Genomic DNA, 15,059 nt, shown 5'->3' with positions numbered 1-15,059 from the left:
CAGGAAGTCAGAGACCTGAAGAGCTAGTCAGAGTTAGCTGAGCAAGGAAGCTAAGGCTGCTATCATACTTCGCTCTCCCCATTAACTATGGCCGGGTGCACTGCTATCCCCACTTGTCCGGAAAAGAAGGGAGCCCAGAGAAAAGAAACCGCTTGCCCACCATCGCCAGGCCAGAACTGGGGCAGAGCCGAGAGCTGAACACAGCCTCGACTCCAAATGCCAGCCTGTCCCTGACACACAACGTGGCTCCACAGTTCTCCAAGCTGCTGCTGATCTGAAATGAGGCAGCCTGCGCGCACGGTCTAAACTCCTCGTCATTCACATCCGACAGTTATTATTTACACCAGCCCTTATTGCTACCAGGGGAAGAGCATTAACAAAAACACCCTTTGAAAGGGACATTGTGCTCAAAGAGAAACACTCGCAGGCACCTCACCCATCAAATGAGGCCGAGAAACCAATGGAACACGATGAAATAAACCTGTCAGAGGAGGAACATTCAGACACCTCAGAGGCAAGAGGTAAGAACAAATGTGCCTGATACAGAATTGGCTCTGTTTAAAGAAAACATTATCAGGCTGCTCGACTTGAATAGATCCCAGAGAACAATGGCCCAGTGGAAATGGAGCTCCCTCACCTGCTCTGGAGAAGCACGGTTTCTCAGTAAAGTGGGTGTGGGCACAGGGGTGGAGTCACTGGCCCCTCACTCTGACCACACAGCCCTGGGGGTGAGGGTGAGGGTGAGGCTGGTGGGCCTATGATGGGGGGATACTAGGAGACTGACATTTCCTGAAGGCCTACTATGTGCTGCTGTGGAGCAGGGCACTCTCCAGGGTCCCCTAATCATCATCGGTAAAATGACTGTGAAGTGTGACAATTAGATTTGCCGGTGAAAAAAGCCTATGCAACTTGCTTAAAGTCACACAGGTAATGAGTGGCTAGGAGGACACTCCTGGGGCGTGGGCAGTGATACGCTGAGCTATGGAGGTGGCTATGGAGGAAAGCTGGGCCGGGCTGTAGCGAATGCTACATGGAGGGTCTGCCCAGATCTCCTCTCCAGGGCGGGTGCACCTCATCTCTATCTGCCAAGCGTGCTGGCTGCTAAAGGCTCACAGATACCTCCTTCTCGGCAGAAGTGCCATAAGGCGGAGGTGAGCTGCCTCTCCAGGAGGCTGTGCACTCACACGGGAGCCCGTGGCCAATGGCTGGCTGACACAGTGGCACAACTGCTGGCCCCTGACTTCAAGGTGGGGGCAGCTCCCACACTCCAGAGGCCCCTGTGGGCTCAGGCTGACACAGGCCTCCACATCCTCCCTTAGTTTCTTCCCTGCCCTACCCTGTCTTCCTCACTTTCTTCTGAGAATACTCCTCCATGGATGATTTGCACAAGAATCCCTATCTCAGGCTCTGTGTCTAGAGAACCCAGAGACATTCATTAGCAGTGCTATTTCTTTTTTTTTTAATATTTATTTATCTTGAGAGAGAGAGAGAGAGAGTGTGTGTGTGTGTGTGTGGAGAGAGAGAGAGAGGGAGGGAGGGAAGGAGGGAGAACATGAGTGGGGGAGGGGCAGAGAGAGAGAGAGGGAGAGAGAGAATACTAAGCAGGCTCTGCATTGTCAGCACAAAGCCTGACATGGGGCTTGAACTGAGGAACCATGAGATCACGACCTAAGCCAAAATCAGGAGTTGGATGCTTAACCAACTGAGCCACCCAGGTGCCCCAGCAGTGATATTTCTGAATTTGGGAAAGGGGGTGGACAGTAGAGGATTGTGAGGTACTGGATGGCCAGACTCCTGTCATGACTGCCTGCCGCACCCCCTTTCCCCCTATGACAAACTAGCCAGTAGTTTGGAGGCCATTGTCTGAGCAACAACTCTGAGAGAGGTGACAGTAAAAGATTTGAAATTGCCAACGACTGTAATGACAAGAATGAAGAATCTCTAGGTCAGCAGCATCCCTTGTCTATCAGGCCCTGAAATGGGCATTAGCCTCTGACACAGATGGGCTCTGCAGCCCAGTCTCTGAAGAGTAATGGATGTTTATGCGACATGAGATCAAACTGCAGTGTATTCGATGGAAGGGGCTGGTATTTACTTCAAACATATACCTACTCTGGACTGGGCACTCCCATACCAGCCCTTCTTACACTCGCCATCTTGTATGGTTTTGGAGTACACCTCCAGAAGACACTGCCTGTGCAGAGACTGCGAGAAAATGGCACCCCCTAAGAGGTAACCATGATTACTCCTGCTTCACACATAGGAGAAGTTGAGATCATCACACTGAAAGGGGTTGTCCCAGGGGTGCCTGGGTGGCTCAGTCAGTTAAGCATCCAACTTTGGCTCAGGTCATGATCTCACAGTTTGTAGATTTGAGCCCTGCATCGGGTTCTATGCTGACAGCTCAGAGCTTGGAGCCTGGAGCCTGGAGCCTGGGGCCCACTTCAGATTCTGTGTCTCCCTCTCTCTCTGCCCCTCCCCGACTTGTGTGTGTGCATGCGTGCTTGCTTGCTCTCTCTCTCTCTCTCTCTCAAAAATAAATAAATAAACGTTAAAAAAAATAAAGGGCCTGTCTGGGACAAATGGTAGGCCTGGGATCACAGCCTGATCTATTTACTTCCTAAGCACAGACGTAGTAGGTCAACTTCTTCCCTAACCTCAGACCACAGCTAAGTTGTCACTTCCTGGGGACACACTCCCTTTGCTCCAGGTATATGTGTTTGTCTATTTTGAACACCACATACCTCTCATTTGTGGCACTACTCATGGTTACAGTTGTACATTGATTTGTGTGGCTCTTTCCCTTCCCAGAAAGTCACAGGAACATGTCTTTTTTGCCTCATCGTTGTATGCCTCAATGCCTGCAACAGCGCCTGGCACACAGCAGGTACTTAGTAGTAAGCATTAGAATGGATGAGTGGATAGATGCATGAATGAAAGGAGGGATGGAGAGATGGGTGGATGGGTGAATGGGTGGGTGGCTGGAAGAATAGGTGGGCAGATGGATGGGTGGGGTGGAGGGACTGCCAGTTCCTCTCTGGGGCACCTGGCCTGGAGGATGCCCTGAGCATGGGCCACTCTCAATCCCTTCCCACCCGCCCAGGGCTCTGATGGTCACCTGTGGTGAGGAGGCAGAGTGGAGTCCCCGGGGTCACCTGGGCGCTGCCCATTGGTGCTGACCACAAGGAAGCCAGTCCCCAGGCAGCATGCAGAAGAGAAGGAGAGAAAGAAACACACATGAAAACGTGTGGCACGGTGAACAAAACCATAGTTCTTGTGGCTCTGAAGAGCTCACACTAAACAGCAAAAGAACATCGTGATCTAACACAACAAGGCCTGAAAAAGATTTTAAAAATGAAACGAGAATAAGATTCAGCATTTATCAAGGTCCCACGACATGCCAGGTACCTCACACACAATGTTTCTGAGACTGAGAGCATCCCAGAAAGGTCAGTATTATTACAAATGAACGCATCATCTTTCCACTTGGTGTCTTCTCTCCCAGTCCCTGCTTTCTTAGTAAATGGTGGCCCCACCCACGTAGCGCCTTGGTCTAGCAATCTGGGAGTCATCCTTTACCACTCCTTTTTACTGACCTCCCACTTCTAATTACTCAGCATGCCTTAGTCATTATATTCCAGGAAGGTTCTGGAAGCCTCTTCCTCCTCCTTCTCTCCAATTTCATTTCCTCTTGGTTGAGGCCACCCTCATATTTCACTGGGGATTACCTAAGCAGCCTCCTGTTGGTCTTCCTGTCTCCGGTCTTGCCCCCTATCAATCCACTCTCCACCCTTCAGCTGAAGGGCATGAGAAAGGTAAATGTCAAATCCCCTCCACCAGCTCGCAGACCCTCAATGACAGATCCTTGCCTGCTGGTCCACACTCTCTGCCCAAAGGGCAATGAAATCTTCTCTGTTATCAACAGCCCCCTACCTTCTTATCTGTAGGCCTTACCCAGCCTCATCATCTCGTGTGGAATGCACTCCCTTCCTGCCCCTTTACCTGGCTGGCAACTGTTCATCCTTCAGGAAATCAGTTTGGAATTCCTTTATTGGGAGTCTTGAGCATCTCACCATGTATGGAGAAGATGGCCCGCTCTGTTTTCTCATCACACCCTAGTCTTCCCTTTATACAGTGATAACCTTATTAATGGCTGACTTCTCCTTGATTCTGTAAATTCCTTGAAGGTAGTCACAGCGTTCCATTTACTAGGCAATCTTGTACCCAGCATGTAGTAAGTACTCTATGAATATTTGTTGGATAAATGGACGAGTGAATACATGAACCAGAGAACTACTGTAACTTGCTCAAGATCACACAACTAGCAACTGGCAGATGCAGTATTCCAACCCTGGTTTGTTTGCATGACTAATGCTCCTGCCCTCTGAAACCAACCACTTGTCTCTATAAAGAAAATGATACAAAAGGCAGTAAAGTGTCTTATGCTTGGTAAAAGGCTGCATGTCCCTCTACTGATTCATCAACAAAACTGTATAAAGCCCTTATGCAAATGGAGAGAGAGGTAGGGTGTTCCAGACCAATTGGTAAATAGGAAATACATAATTTCAAAAATTCCAAGCTTGATCAAGGTCATGAAATACTATAAAATGTAACTACCACTTAGTTGTCATCATAATATTCCTCCCTTTAAGGTATGAAGAACTGTGCCATTTTCAAAGCACATACTAAGTCAGAGGTCAGTAAACTATGGCTCATGGGTCAAATCCAGCTTCCCACAGTTCCCTGTGTGGCCATGCGCTAGGAATGGTTTTTATATTTTTAAATGGTTGGGGGACAAAGAAACAAAAAGAAGAGTAATACTTTATGGTGTACAAAAATTATACAAAATCCACATTTCAATGTCCAGAAATAAAGTTTTATTGGAACATAGTCACACTCTCATTTTATATTTATTTCGCTGCTTTCTGTGCTGCAATGACAAAGCTACGTAGGTGTGACAGACACCACAGGCCTTGCAAAACTGAAAATACCTACTATCTGGCCCTTTACAGAAAGTCTGCCAACCTCTAGTCTAAGTGGCTATTTTTATTAATTTTCCCCCACCTTTGAGGTAGGCAGGATATGGCTTGCATGCATGTCTGAAAAAGAAACAGAAAGCTTGAAAAGACATGACTCAAATGTTCTCACTTGTCCCATTTCAGTGGCTTCTTCTACCTGTTCTCCCATGCTCCCACCTTGTCTGTGCTCTGAAACCCCATCTCTGATCCATCTTCTAAGCTATAACTAGGGTGGCCTTCGGACAAATGCAGTTTGCTTAAGCACCTCCAAGGGCTCCCACAGTCTCAGGACTATGTCTATATAAATATATATATATATATGTGTATATATATATATATATATATATATATATATATACATAGACACATATACATATATATGTATATATATACACATATATACATATGTGTGTGTATATATATGATATATATATGTATCATATATATATATCAATCATATATATGATATATATATGATATATATATGGTATATATATATCATAATATATATCACATATATTATGGGGCTATGCTGAGTCCTTGGTGTCCTGGCCTTGCTTGCCACTTCAGCCTCCACCTCTGTTCACCCCTGCCCTCTGGTCACACTGGCATCTGTCTGTTTGCTTTGACCCATTCAAGTTCAGTGGCATGCTTTCTTGCCTCCAATGATCTGCACATGCTACTTCCTCAAGTCAGAAGACCTCCCTGCCTTACTCTCCAGCCTTGTTCAATATGATAACTGTCACTCTTTTAAAACTTGTCTCAGTAACCACGTACCTGAGAATGCACACCCTAAAGTGATTTATGTTTCCCTTCTCTGCTCCCACAGTATCCTGGATTTACCTTCATCACAGCCCTTATCATGCTATATTGATATAATTTATCTTTCTGTTGTTCCACTAGCTACCTGTTGAGTGCTTATTATAAGCTTGGCATTGCACTAAGCACTTTATATGCATTAGCCCATTGAATTCTTACATTAGTCCCATAAAGTAAGTGGTGCTATTGTCATGGTTTTACAGATGGGGAAACCAAGACACAGAGCAGTTAAGTGCCTCTTCCATCCTAGAATCAAAGACTGTCCAAATCCAAAGACAAATTTCTTAACCTCTATGGGACAAGAGGCCACTGTCAATACTAAGTTGCACTCAATATATGTTTATGGAAAATTAAATGAAGAAATTAAATTCTGGTTTAGTATTTACCTACTAGCTGTGTCATTTGGAAAATTACACTTATGAGTTTCAATTCCCTACCCATAAAATGGGAATACTAATAAGTATCTCATGAAGTTCTTTTAAGGATTAAATAAACTAAAAAAAAAAAAAAAAACAAAAACAGTTAAAGCCTTAGTTTGGTTGACAGGCCCAGAGGAGCCTCCCCACTCTGCCACCTAGGGCTCCAACTCTCCTGGGTAGGAGTGCTTAGCTATGAAGGGCAGACACAGAAGTATAGCTGCATAGGTGTTGGGATGGGAAGATGTCTCTCTAGTGGGTACAGTAGCAGAAGACGAGCGATGGATCATAGGTCTCAGCAGGACACAAAGGGAAGTGGAAACAGGAAAAGAGCTCGTACATATTGTGTAGAGATGACTAGTGTTTACTGGTGCCTGGCCCATCACTCCTTCTTAGTCACACAGAAGAATCCAAGCCTCATCAGAGCCATGTAAGCAGAAGTGACTAGAGTCATTTCCAAGTGAGGTATTCAAGATCCAGGTTACTATCCCCATACTTCATCTTCCCTAATATGGCATCTTTTGAAGTCACATATATTCTAGATGGCATAACAACAAAGAAAACTTTCTGATATTAAGCTACTGATACTTGGGTATTAATTTGTTATTGCAGCTAAGCCTGACCTATCCTAACTAATCTGGCAGAAGAAAAGGTAGTAGTCCCTTGCTTTCTCTTCTGCCATCTGGTTCCCACATCATATGGATTTTCTGTTAGAGGATTCATGACCCTGCTCTCTCCATAGTTTCCAGCCCCCATTCATATATATTAATATTAATAAAAATATTAATAAAAATATTAAGATTGTGCAAAGAAGAAGATCAGAATTATAAATGCTTCAGACTTCTTTTCTGATTTTTGACTTCTATTTCCTTCTCAAGCAAAGAACGTTGAATAGAAAGAGATGCTGATGGACTAAAGATAACACTAGAATAGATAACCTTGAAGGCAAACTAATTTCTTGGTTTATTAGCTTCAATATATTATAGTAGTGTAAAAACCTGAGGGCTCCTTGAGGCACCAGGTCTGCTACAGATCTCAGGACTTAGCCTGGACACTGCCAAAGAGAAACAAAAGACCCATCATGCTCTAAATATTCTATTATCGACTATTATTGGAATAGAGTCATGAGAAGGGGTTAACAAATAGGAGATAGGGGACTCTGACTCACAGACTCTCACCCCGTCTATGTCATTGACAAGATTCAAAATGGTGTCATGGGAATGCCATGAGCTTTGGAGTTAGAACTCAGCTGCAATTCTGTGGGACCTTGGGTTCTTTATTCAACCCTTCTGGGATTATACTGCTTCATTTCTTGAGTAAGGGTAATAATGATGATCACTATTTATTTAGTGTGTAATACATGCCAGGCTTTGATTCTATCATCTCATTATAAACTCATGTCAACATACACAGCCTTATGACTGGTACACAGCACCATAGTACCATGACTGGTATCACAGATGGTTAATTTTTGCTAGCCCTCTTCACCCCCCCCCTTTCAACACTACATTGAAACCCCATCAGAGAAAGCTCTAATAGAGCTTTATTCTCTTTATTTATAACCCTGTCTCCAGAAACATTTTCCTCTTTCTCTGACTCATGATTTTAAAATTCCTCCTATCCCTTTGTGAGATACAATTGCTGGGATGAACTGAGGCTTCCCGAGGACATGCTTGAAGGGCAAGTGTTGGTGTTGGTTTTGTTTTTCTGGACTCTATTGCTCCAGCTTTGTCTTCCTGAGTGGGGTGGGGAAAAGGTGTGTGTGTGTGTGTGTGTGTGTGTGTGTGTGTGTGTGTGTGTGTGTGAGAGAGAGAGAGAGAGAGAGAGAGAGAGAGAGAGAGAAGTATGAACAGTCTAGAGAGAAGGGATAGGGGAAGGACAAAAGAAGACTAGAGAGATGTGTCAGTGGTTGTAGAAAGAAAAATATTAACGTGAATGTCATCTTTGGGTTATTTTGATCTACTTATGATATAATCTTCTTCTTCTATCTTGTCACAAAACCTTCAGGAAAAGCCAAATTATTCCTTTGGAATTTTAGGGCCTAGAAGACACTGGGTGAGAATAAAAGGGGCCAAGGGCCAAGGAGATCTGTTATACTCAAGCAATTCTGAGAACCCTCACTATGGAAAATTCACCTTATTGGGTTTGGCTAGAGAGAAACAGTACCACCCTACTCTAACCCCCAAACACACACCCTGGACTTCTCCCTCTGAAATTCTGGCAGGATTTCTAAAGACTGAACAAGAGTCAAGAGTTTTCCAATAGACTGACTCACTATAGTTTGCCTCTCATAAGTGATCCCTCACTGGGGTCTCTACTTCAGCTACCACAGCTAGATTTGGGCATCCTGTGGTCCTGAGTCCCTCCTGAAATTGTTAGGTAGATCAGGAGGAAAGGAAAAGTGCTACAGTCAAAGGGCAGCAGGTGCATGAGAAAAATGCTATAGTCAATAAAAATACATGATTGCTATGTAGAATCTCATTTAAACATAACAACCTATTGATGAAGAGGTTAAATACCAAGAAGTGAGGCCAGCATCATTCCTGTGCCTGTTTCTGCACTTTGGATCTAGCCTGAGTGCATTTGATAAATGTGTGATTTGTGGAATTGTATGAGAAATGACAAGAGCCTGGGCTTTGGGTTTTCTTCCTTAGAGAACAGCAGAGAGAGAGGTGGGTCTCCAGGTCTCCTATCTGAGAAGGTTCAGAAGAATGAAGGAGGGAAGCTAAAGATGTTTATAATCTGTTATATTCCTGACCTTTTATGTGCATTACCTCAAATAATCATGAGAAAGAATGAATGATCTCCAGCCTAAAAGTGAAGTGATAGACTCATAAAGGTTGACTTACCCAAGGTCAAACAGTTAAGTTTAGGATGTGGGATTTAAATCCAGGTGACTCTGATTCCCATTATTCCATGCAACCTCTCAAAGAAGCTTCATAAAGATAGAACCTTCTGCATAGAATTGGGTCAACAGAGGGGAGGGCAGGTGATGGGAATTTCCTATCTGATAGGAGACAATACCTACATCTTGTTTGGCTTCTCACACCACCTGTGGTATGTTATTCTTACAGATAAGGAATCTATGGACACATCATTCCCCTTCCTGGCTCCAGTCTTAGCATCTGCAAAATGAGGGCATCTCACTAGAGAATGGGTATTTATTGTCCTGCCACTCTCTGCAGGGGTGAGAATCCATTATGAAGAGAGAAGAGACAATGCTGGATGAAATGCTCCACCTCAGGCTTAGCCATTATAAAAAGAAACCACATTTACAAAAGACCATTGCCCACGTCTCTTGCCTATTGCCATTGGGACAATGGTTTTAGTCCATCACCACCACAGGGCAGCATGGATCTACTGGTGACATTGGCCCCTTATCTCATGCTTCATTATTCTGGAGTTCAGCTTTCAGCACCTACTCTGAGGGGGCTGTTTTAATGGGATCGTTAGAGAGTGTTTACTAGATTAAAACTGTGGCTGTCTTCTGCAAAGCAACTCTGCAAATGGCTTTATGGGTTTCCGGATTTATTTTGTCTCAATGACTAGGCTCAGTTTGCAAATCAAATCAAAGCTGATTTTTCTAACTGCCACTCGGGCGCACCCAGCGGGAGTCTGCAGAACCAGCTGTGTTCCCTCCCTGGCTGGTGCCAGAGATGGGAGTGCTGTTGTCTGCTGGTGGCCAGAGAGGTTCCAACAGGGAGAGGGCAGACAGGCAAGTAAGTACCTGCTTGACCCTAATTGGGGCGGAGGGACACAGAGAAAGCAAATTTTATTTTCTGGAGGGAGGAAAGGCAGACAGGATCTATGTGGCCTCAAAGACACATTGGCAGAAATAACGGGGAGCCAATATGGACTCATGATATTGAGGCTCCCTCCAAATGAAGTGTCCTCCCATGGTGGGAGGAACTCTTTGGGCCAGTAGTGAGGTCCCTGTTATAGCAAATACCCTAGCAGAGCCTGGCCTTTGTGAGTGGGTACTGTAGATTACATAGTTGATCTCTACGTCATTCCTTTTTACTCCTACATTGAAAGAGAACAGTGCTGACAAATAGGTTGTATTTGAAAAAAAAAGAGGCCATGAAAGAATAACCTATTAGCCTCCATCCATCCATCCATCCATCCATCCATCTATCCATTAATCAATTGACCATCCATTGATTTATCCCTTTGTTTATTCAATATATTTTACGGAACACGAAAGTATGCTAGAATCTGGGGACACAACAGTGCTCAAAATAGGCAAAATGCTTTTACTACACTTGGAATGTGGCTGGGATAGACACTAAACATGTAAGCAAACTAAAAAAAAATGTACATATTTGCAAGTCAAAATGAATGCTATGAAAAAAAGTACAGGGTATGATTTCAGGTGGAAAATGTTGGGGATATACATCAGATTGGAGGTCAGGATGATCTTTCTGAGGAAGTGTGTCTATGCTGCAGTTAGAAAGATATTTATCTGTTATACAGGCACATACAGTGGCTGGATAATTTTGGGCAGAGGGGGCAGGATGAGTAAAGGCCCTGAAGTTAGAAGGAACTTGGTAAGTCAGAAGAATATAGCAAGTATGAGGATAGAAGCTTGGGAGAGGCTGAAAGGTAGTAAGGGGCCAGGTCATGCAGGCAAGTCTGGGGGAGGCAGGGAGTGTGGACAAGAGAAAGTAGCGAAGTGAATGGAGGGGTGCATGGAGGAAAGCAGGGGAGAATAAGACAGGACAGGGACTTGGGTGGAAATGACATCAGTTTCTGGAAGAGAAACTGACTGGTATGGTTCTAGATCAGAAACCATTTTCCCCTTGGCCTGCTCTGAGTCAGAAAGGCACAAACAGATGCTCAGGTCCCTCCTTCAGCAGCTATAGCCTGGGGCACCTTCCACCACAGAGGATAATCATCTTCCACAGGAAAGGCAGTTCCCCACCCCCACACTCCCTCCAGCCTAAGCTTCAGAACCTTGGAAGTCTAAGGTTGCACTTTCATTGCAAATTTCTACATGCTCTATCTTCCCAAGAGTGGTCTCTGAGTATGTTCAGATTCCATCTTCAACCTGGTTCTGAAACTGAGCCCATCCCTCGTCTTCCAAATACGAGGTAAACCTTACTTAATGGGTCTAAATGTACCTCCTACTTACTTGCTCTATCTCACAATTCCTGTTTTAACAACACAAATGAAGCCTCATTGTTATCTTCATACTGCCCTCCCTTCGGAGAATGAGTGATAATAATTCTCTGCTTCTAAACCAAAAATGTAATGCTTATTTACCCATTAGCTGAAGTTTTCTCTCTGCAGCTCTGAACAAATTCTCAGAGTAGAGTGTGCCAAGCACAGGGCTTTCAGGATTTTCTTTTAGCTCTTGAAATTGAGGCAATTCCATGAGCTTTTTGCTATCCCTCAACACGATGATGAAACACATCCTCTTTATAATAAGATCAGTGCGGTGGAGGCCACTGGTGCCACTCCCAGATCCCCTTTGCAGGTCAGTGTATCATACCCAACCTGGCGGGGGCCCCCCCCCCCCCCCCCGTGCCCCTGCTGCTGTGGGTATTAAGACTAAGGGCTCACACCTGTGACATTCTCCAGAGACTTTGGCCAAGGCTCTGGGATACCATTTCCCCTGGAGCCACCTGAGAAATGGAGGGGAGGGAGAAGGGTAAGGAAAGGGGAAAGTACCAAGGACTAATTGTTATGGGGGAGAGACACAGAAAACCTGGTCTTCTTGCTTCAAGGCAAAACTTTGGAGAAATTTATACTCCACTTGCATCTAGCCTAGGCTTGCATTTATCTGAGAACAGATTCTTGCTTTAACATTTTCTTTTTACCATCCCACTTCCCTCTTTGATTTATAGATTTCTTCCAAGTGCCCTCCATCAATACATTAAATGCACCCAAATCCCTCCTTCAGGCTCTGCTTCCAGGGAATCTGTCTTAAGACAGCTCCTATTTGCCTTTATCTACTCATCGATGAAATCCACTTCCCCACTATGGTTGAACTCACATTCTAATTCCTCCAAATCTCTAGCCAAAGTTAATAACAGGCAACCCCTAGCTGATCAACAAGATAAAAAAGAATGTGAATCTGGGGCAATGCCAACAAGACCCTTCCATCGATGAAAAAGACCGTTTTCAAGGCTTTTGAGGTGAGCCTGTCCTGATGCTAGAATTACCCTTCTACTAGCAAATATCAAACTCCCACCCCACAGTCCCTTAGCTGGGCCTTCAATTTGTGGTTCTGCCCTCACTCTGTAAATAAATATTGCCCCCTGGTGATATGCAAATTCCTACCCTCTCAATCCTCTAAATACATATAGTCTTGACTCTTAACAGGGACTTTGGACCAGGGGTGTGGCTCCTCTCACAGTCTGAGGTGCTGAGTCAGCTTGCCTTCCAATCCTACCCTTGGTCTGGGTATTGTGCAATTCCCAGTATTTAGGTGAGAAGGGGTAGTGATGGAGGTAATAGAAGGGTTGTATCTCCCATACTGGACCAGTCCCAGAGAAACAGAACCCCAGATGAAGGCCCAGGAACATACATGCCACTACTGCCTGGAGCTTTGGCCCCAACGGTACTTTAGCCCCCATTCAGTACATTTCACTTCCATTTGGAAGCATTGATCATAATCATAAGTCCACTATTATCTGTCAAAATCACTCATGTAAGGTCTGTTTCCACACTGGATCGTGAGCTCCTTGAGGACAGGCATCATGCCTGCTGATTCAGCACAAAACCCTAGTTCCTTTCAAGGTACCCAGATCACAGATGCTGACTGAGCAGACTACACAAAGGAAATAACATTTATTGACAATATTTTTTTCCAAAACACCTCGCAGTAAATACAACACTTAGATGTTTATTATATCGTCTGATCCTCTAACAAACTGGGTGGTAGAGGCCTTGGTGTGCCGGAGCTGGCTTGTATTAACTTGCTAGACCCGGGTGTTAAACACTCTGGACTTTTTTGCAAGCCAGTTATTAAACCTTGGTAACTTGATATTGGACATGGTGGGGATATTTATACTTTGGAGATCAACAAAGACTACAAATAAGGGCTTTTCTTTTACAAAGAGCAGGTTTATCATGAAACCACTGGCAGTAGGTATGTTTAAAAAATGTTCTGTGAGCCCCGCGTCGGGCTCTGGGCTGATGGCTCAGAGCCTGGAGCCTATTTCCGATTCTATGTCTCCCTCTCTCTCTGCCCCTCCCCCATTCATGCTCTGTCTCTCTCTGTCCCAAAAATAAATAAAACGTTGAAAAAAAAAATGTTCTGTGAATGGATAGATGGGGATAACCTGAAACATGGCACCTTGGAGTTTGAGAGAGATCAACTGAGACTCTCAAGGTCTCTGACTCTTGCTGCAGTAAGATGCCGGCTTCACATGCATTTATTCATTTCAGTGAGCATTTTTTGATTGCCAGGCATGTGCCAGGAACTTCTGCCATGGCAAAATGTGATGAGGAAGTTAGTGGTTAAGACCAAGGATCACCTCATCAGAGACCTTCGAAGTCAGCAGTGCTGGTGCCTGCCCCAGAAAGCAGGCTCTGCTCAGGGCCCTGAAACGTGAGTAGATCAGGACCTGATGCTCCACCATCATGTAGGGTCTGAGTAGGGTCCTGCTGTCACAGACCCAGCCATTGGGTGTGTGCGGACCACCTACTGTATTTACCTGCTGCCCAGGGCTCCCTCCACAGAACCTGCAATTCCTCTGCCCAAAGCAGCCTGACTAAACTTCCCAAGGGAACAGAAGTCCAATCTAGACCCAGTCCACTGCCAGGGCCCTCCTCTGACAGGGCTGGTTCTTGCTCCTTGCACACCCTTAAAAGCCACTGGGATTATACTGTGAATAATGAGCAATCAGAGGCTCCAGTGGAAACCACAGACACTGCCCCTAAATGCATGGGTCCTGTTATGCGTTGAACTATGCGCCCATCCCCCAGTTCATATGTTGAAATCCCAACACCCAGTGCCTCAGAAGGTGTCCTTATTTGGTAATAGCGTCCTTGTAGATGTAATTAGTTAATTTAGGATGAGGTCAACCTGGAACAGGGTGGGCTCCTAATCTAACAGTACCTAGTGTCCCTATAAAAAAGGGAAAACTTGGACATGAGATGCCCACAGGGAGAATGCCATGTGAAGATGCAAACTAAGGAACAATGAAGATTGCTAGAAGCTAGGGAGAGGCATGGATCACATCCTCCCTTCACAGTCCTCAAAGGAGCCAACCCTACTGACACCTTACCTCAGACTTCCAGCCTCCAGAATGTGAGACAAGAAATTTTGTTGTTAAGCCACTCAGCTGCTGGTACTCTGGTACAGCAGCCATAGAAAACTATTCTAGGTCCCTTGCTTTGCAACCCTCCAAACTGGGCAGTGCTGCATCAGAGTTCAAGTGACTAACAGGAATGCTGCAGACAGACAAGGGTTAGAGCGTCATGCTGGAGCCAGATGTGGAATCTAACAGAAGAGGCACTGGGCTTGGGGTCAGGTCAGAATGACCCTGCCTGAGTGCTGGGGATTGTTACGTTCTCCCTGGGAGCCCTTCTATTCTGCAGGACTCACACAGGTGACCACGGACACCATCAGGAGTCACCAGAGTCAGGGATAAAACAGCAGCAGAGCAGTGACCTTGAGTTTGCACATGCGATCACACTCCAGGGGTTGGATGCCCACTGGAAGCCCCAAGAGGAAGGTGCCATGATGACAGAGAAGTGCCAAGTGCTTGGAGGGAGCCAGATGGCCAGTGCAATATGTCACTGGCACTTTAGATACTGCCAAAGCCTATGGGATTCCCAGTATCTTATTTTTCTCTAT

At 45.1% G+C, this 15,059-nt stretch overlaps 1 protein-coding gene across 9 annotated transcripts in view; it reads right to left on the bottom strand.

The window, feature by feature from the left end:
• Positions 1–15,059, bottom strand: part of PTPRT (protein tyrosine phosphatase receptor type T) — a 793,719-nt gene that overhangs the window by 192,575 nt on the left and 586,085 nt on the right. For all 9 annotated transcript variants that reach the window (XM_040447029.1, XM_040447037.1, XM_040447031.1 and 6 more), the window contains exon 13: positions 3,119–3,175. In XM_040447029.1, coding sequence (XP_040302963.1) covers positions 3,119–3,175 — 57 coding nt within the window. The remainder of the gene's footprint in view (positions 1–3,118; positions 3,176–15,059) is intronic.

Source organism: Herpailurus yagouaroundi, unplaced genomic scaffold (genome assembly GCF_014898765.1).
Source record: "Herpailurus yagouaroundi ecotype Mexico unplaced genomic scaffold, PumYag 196, whole genome shotgun sequence".
Classification (NCBI taxonomy): domain Eukaryota; kingdom Metazoa; phylum Chordata; class Mammalia; order Carnivora; family Felidae; genus Herpailurus; species Herpailurus yagouaroundi.
This window is presented reverse-complemented; position numbering and strand designations above follow the sequence as displayed.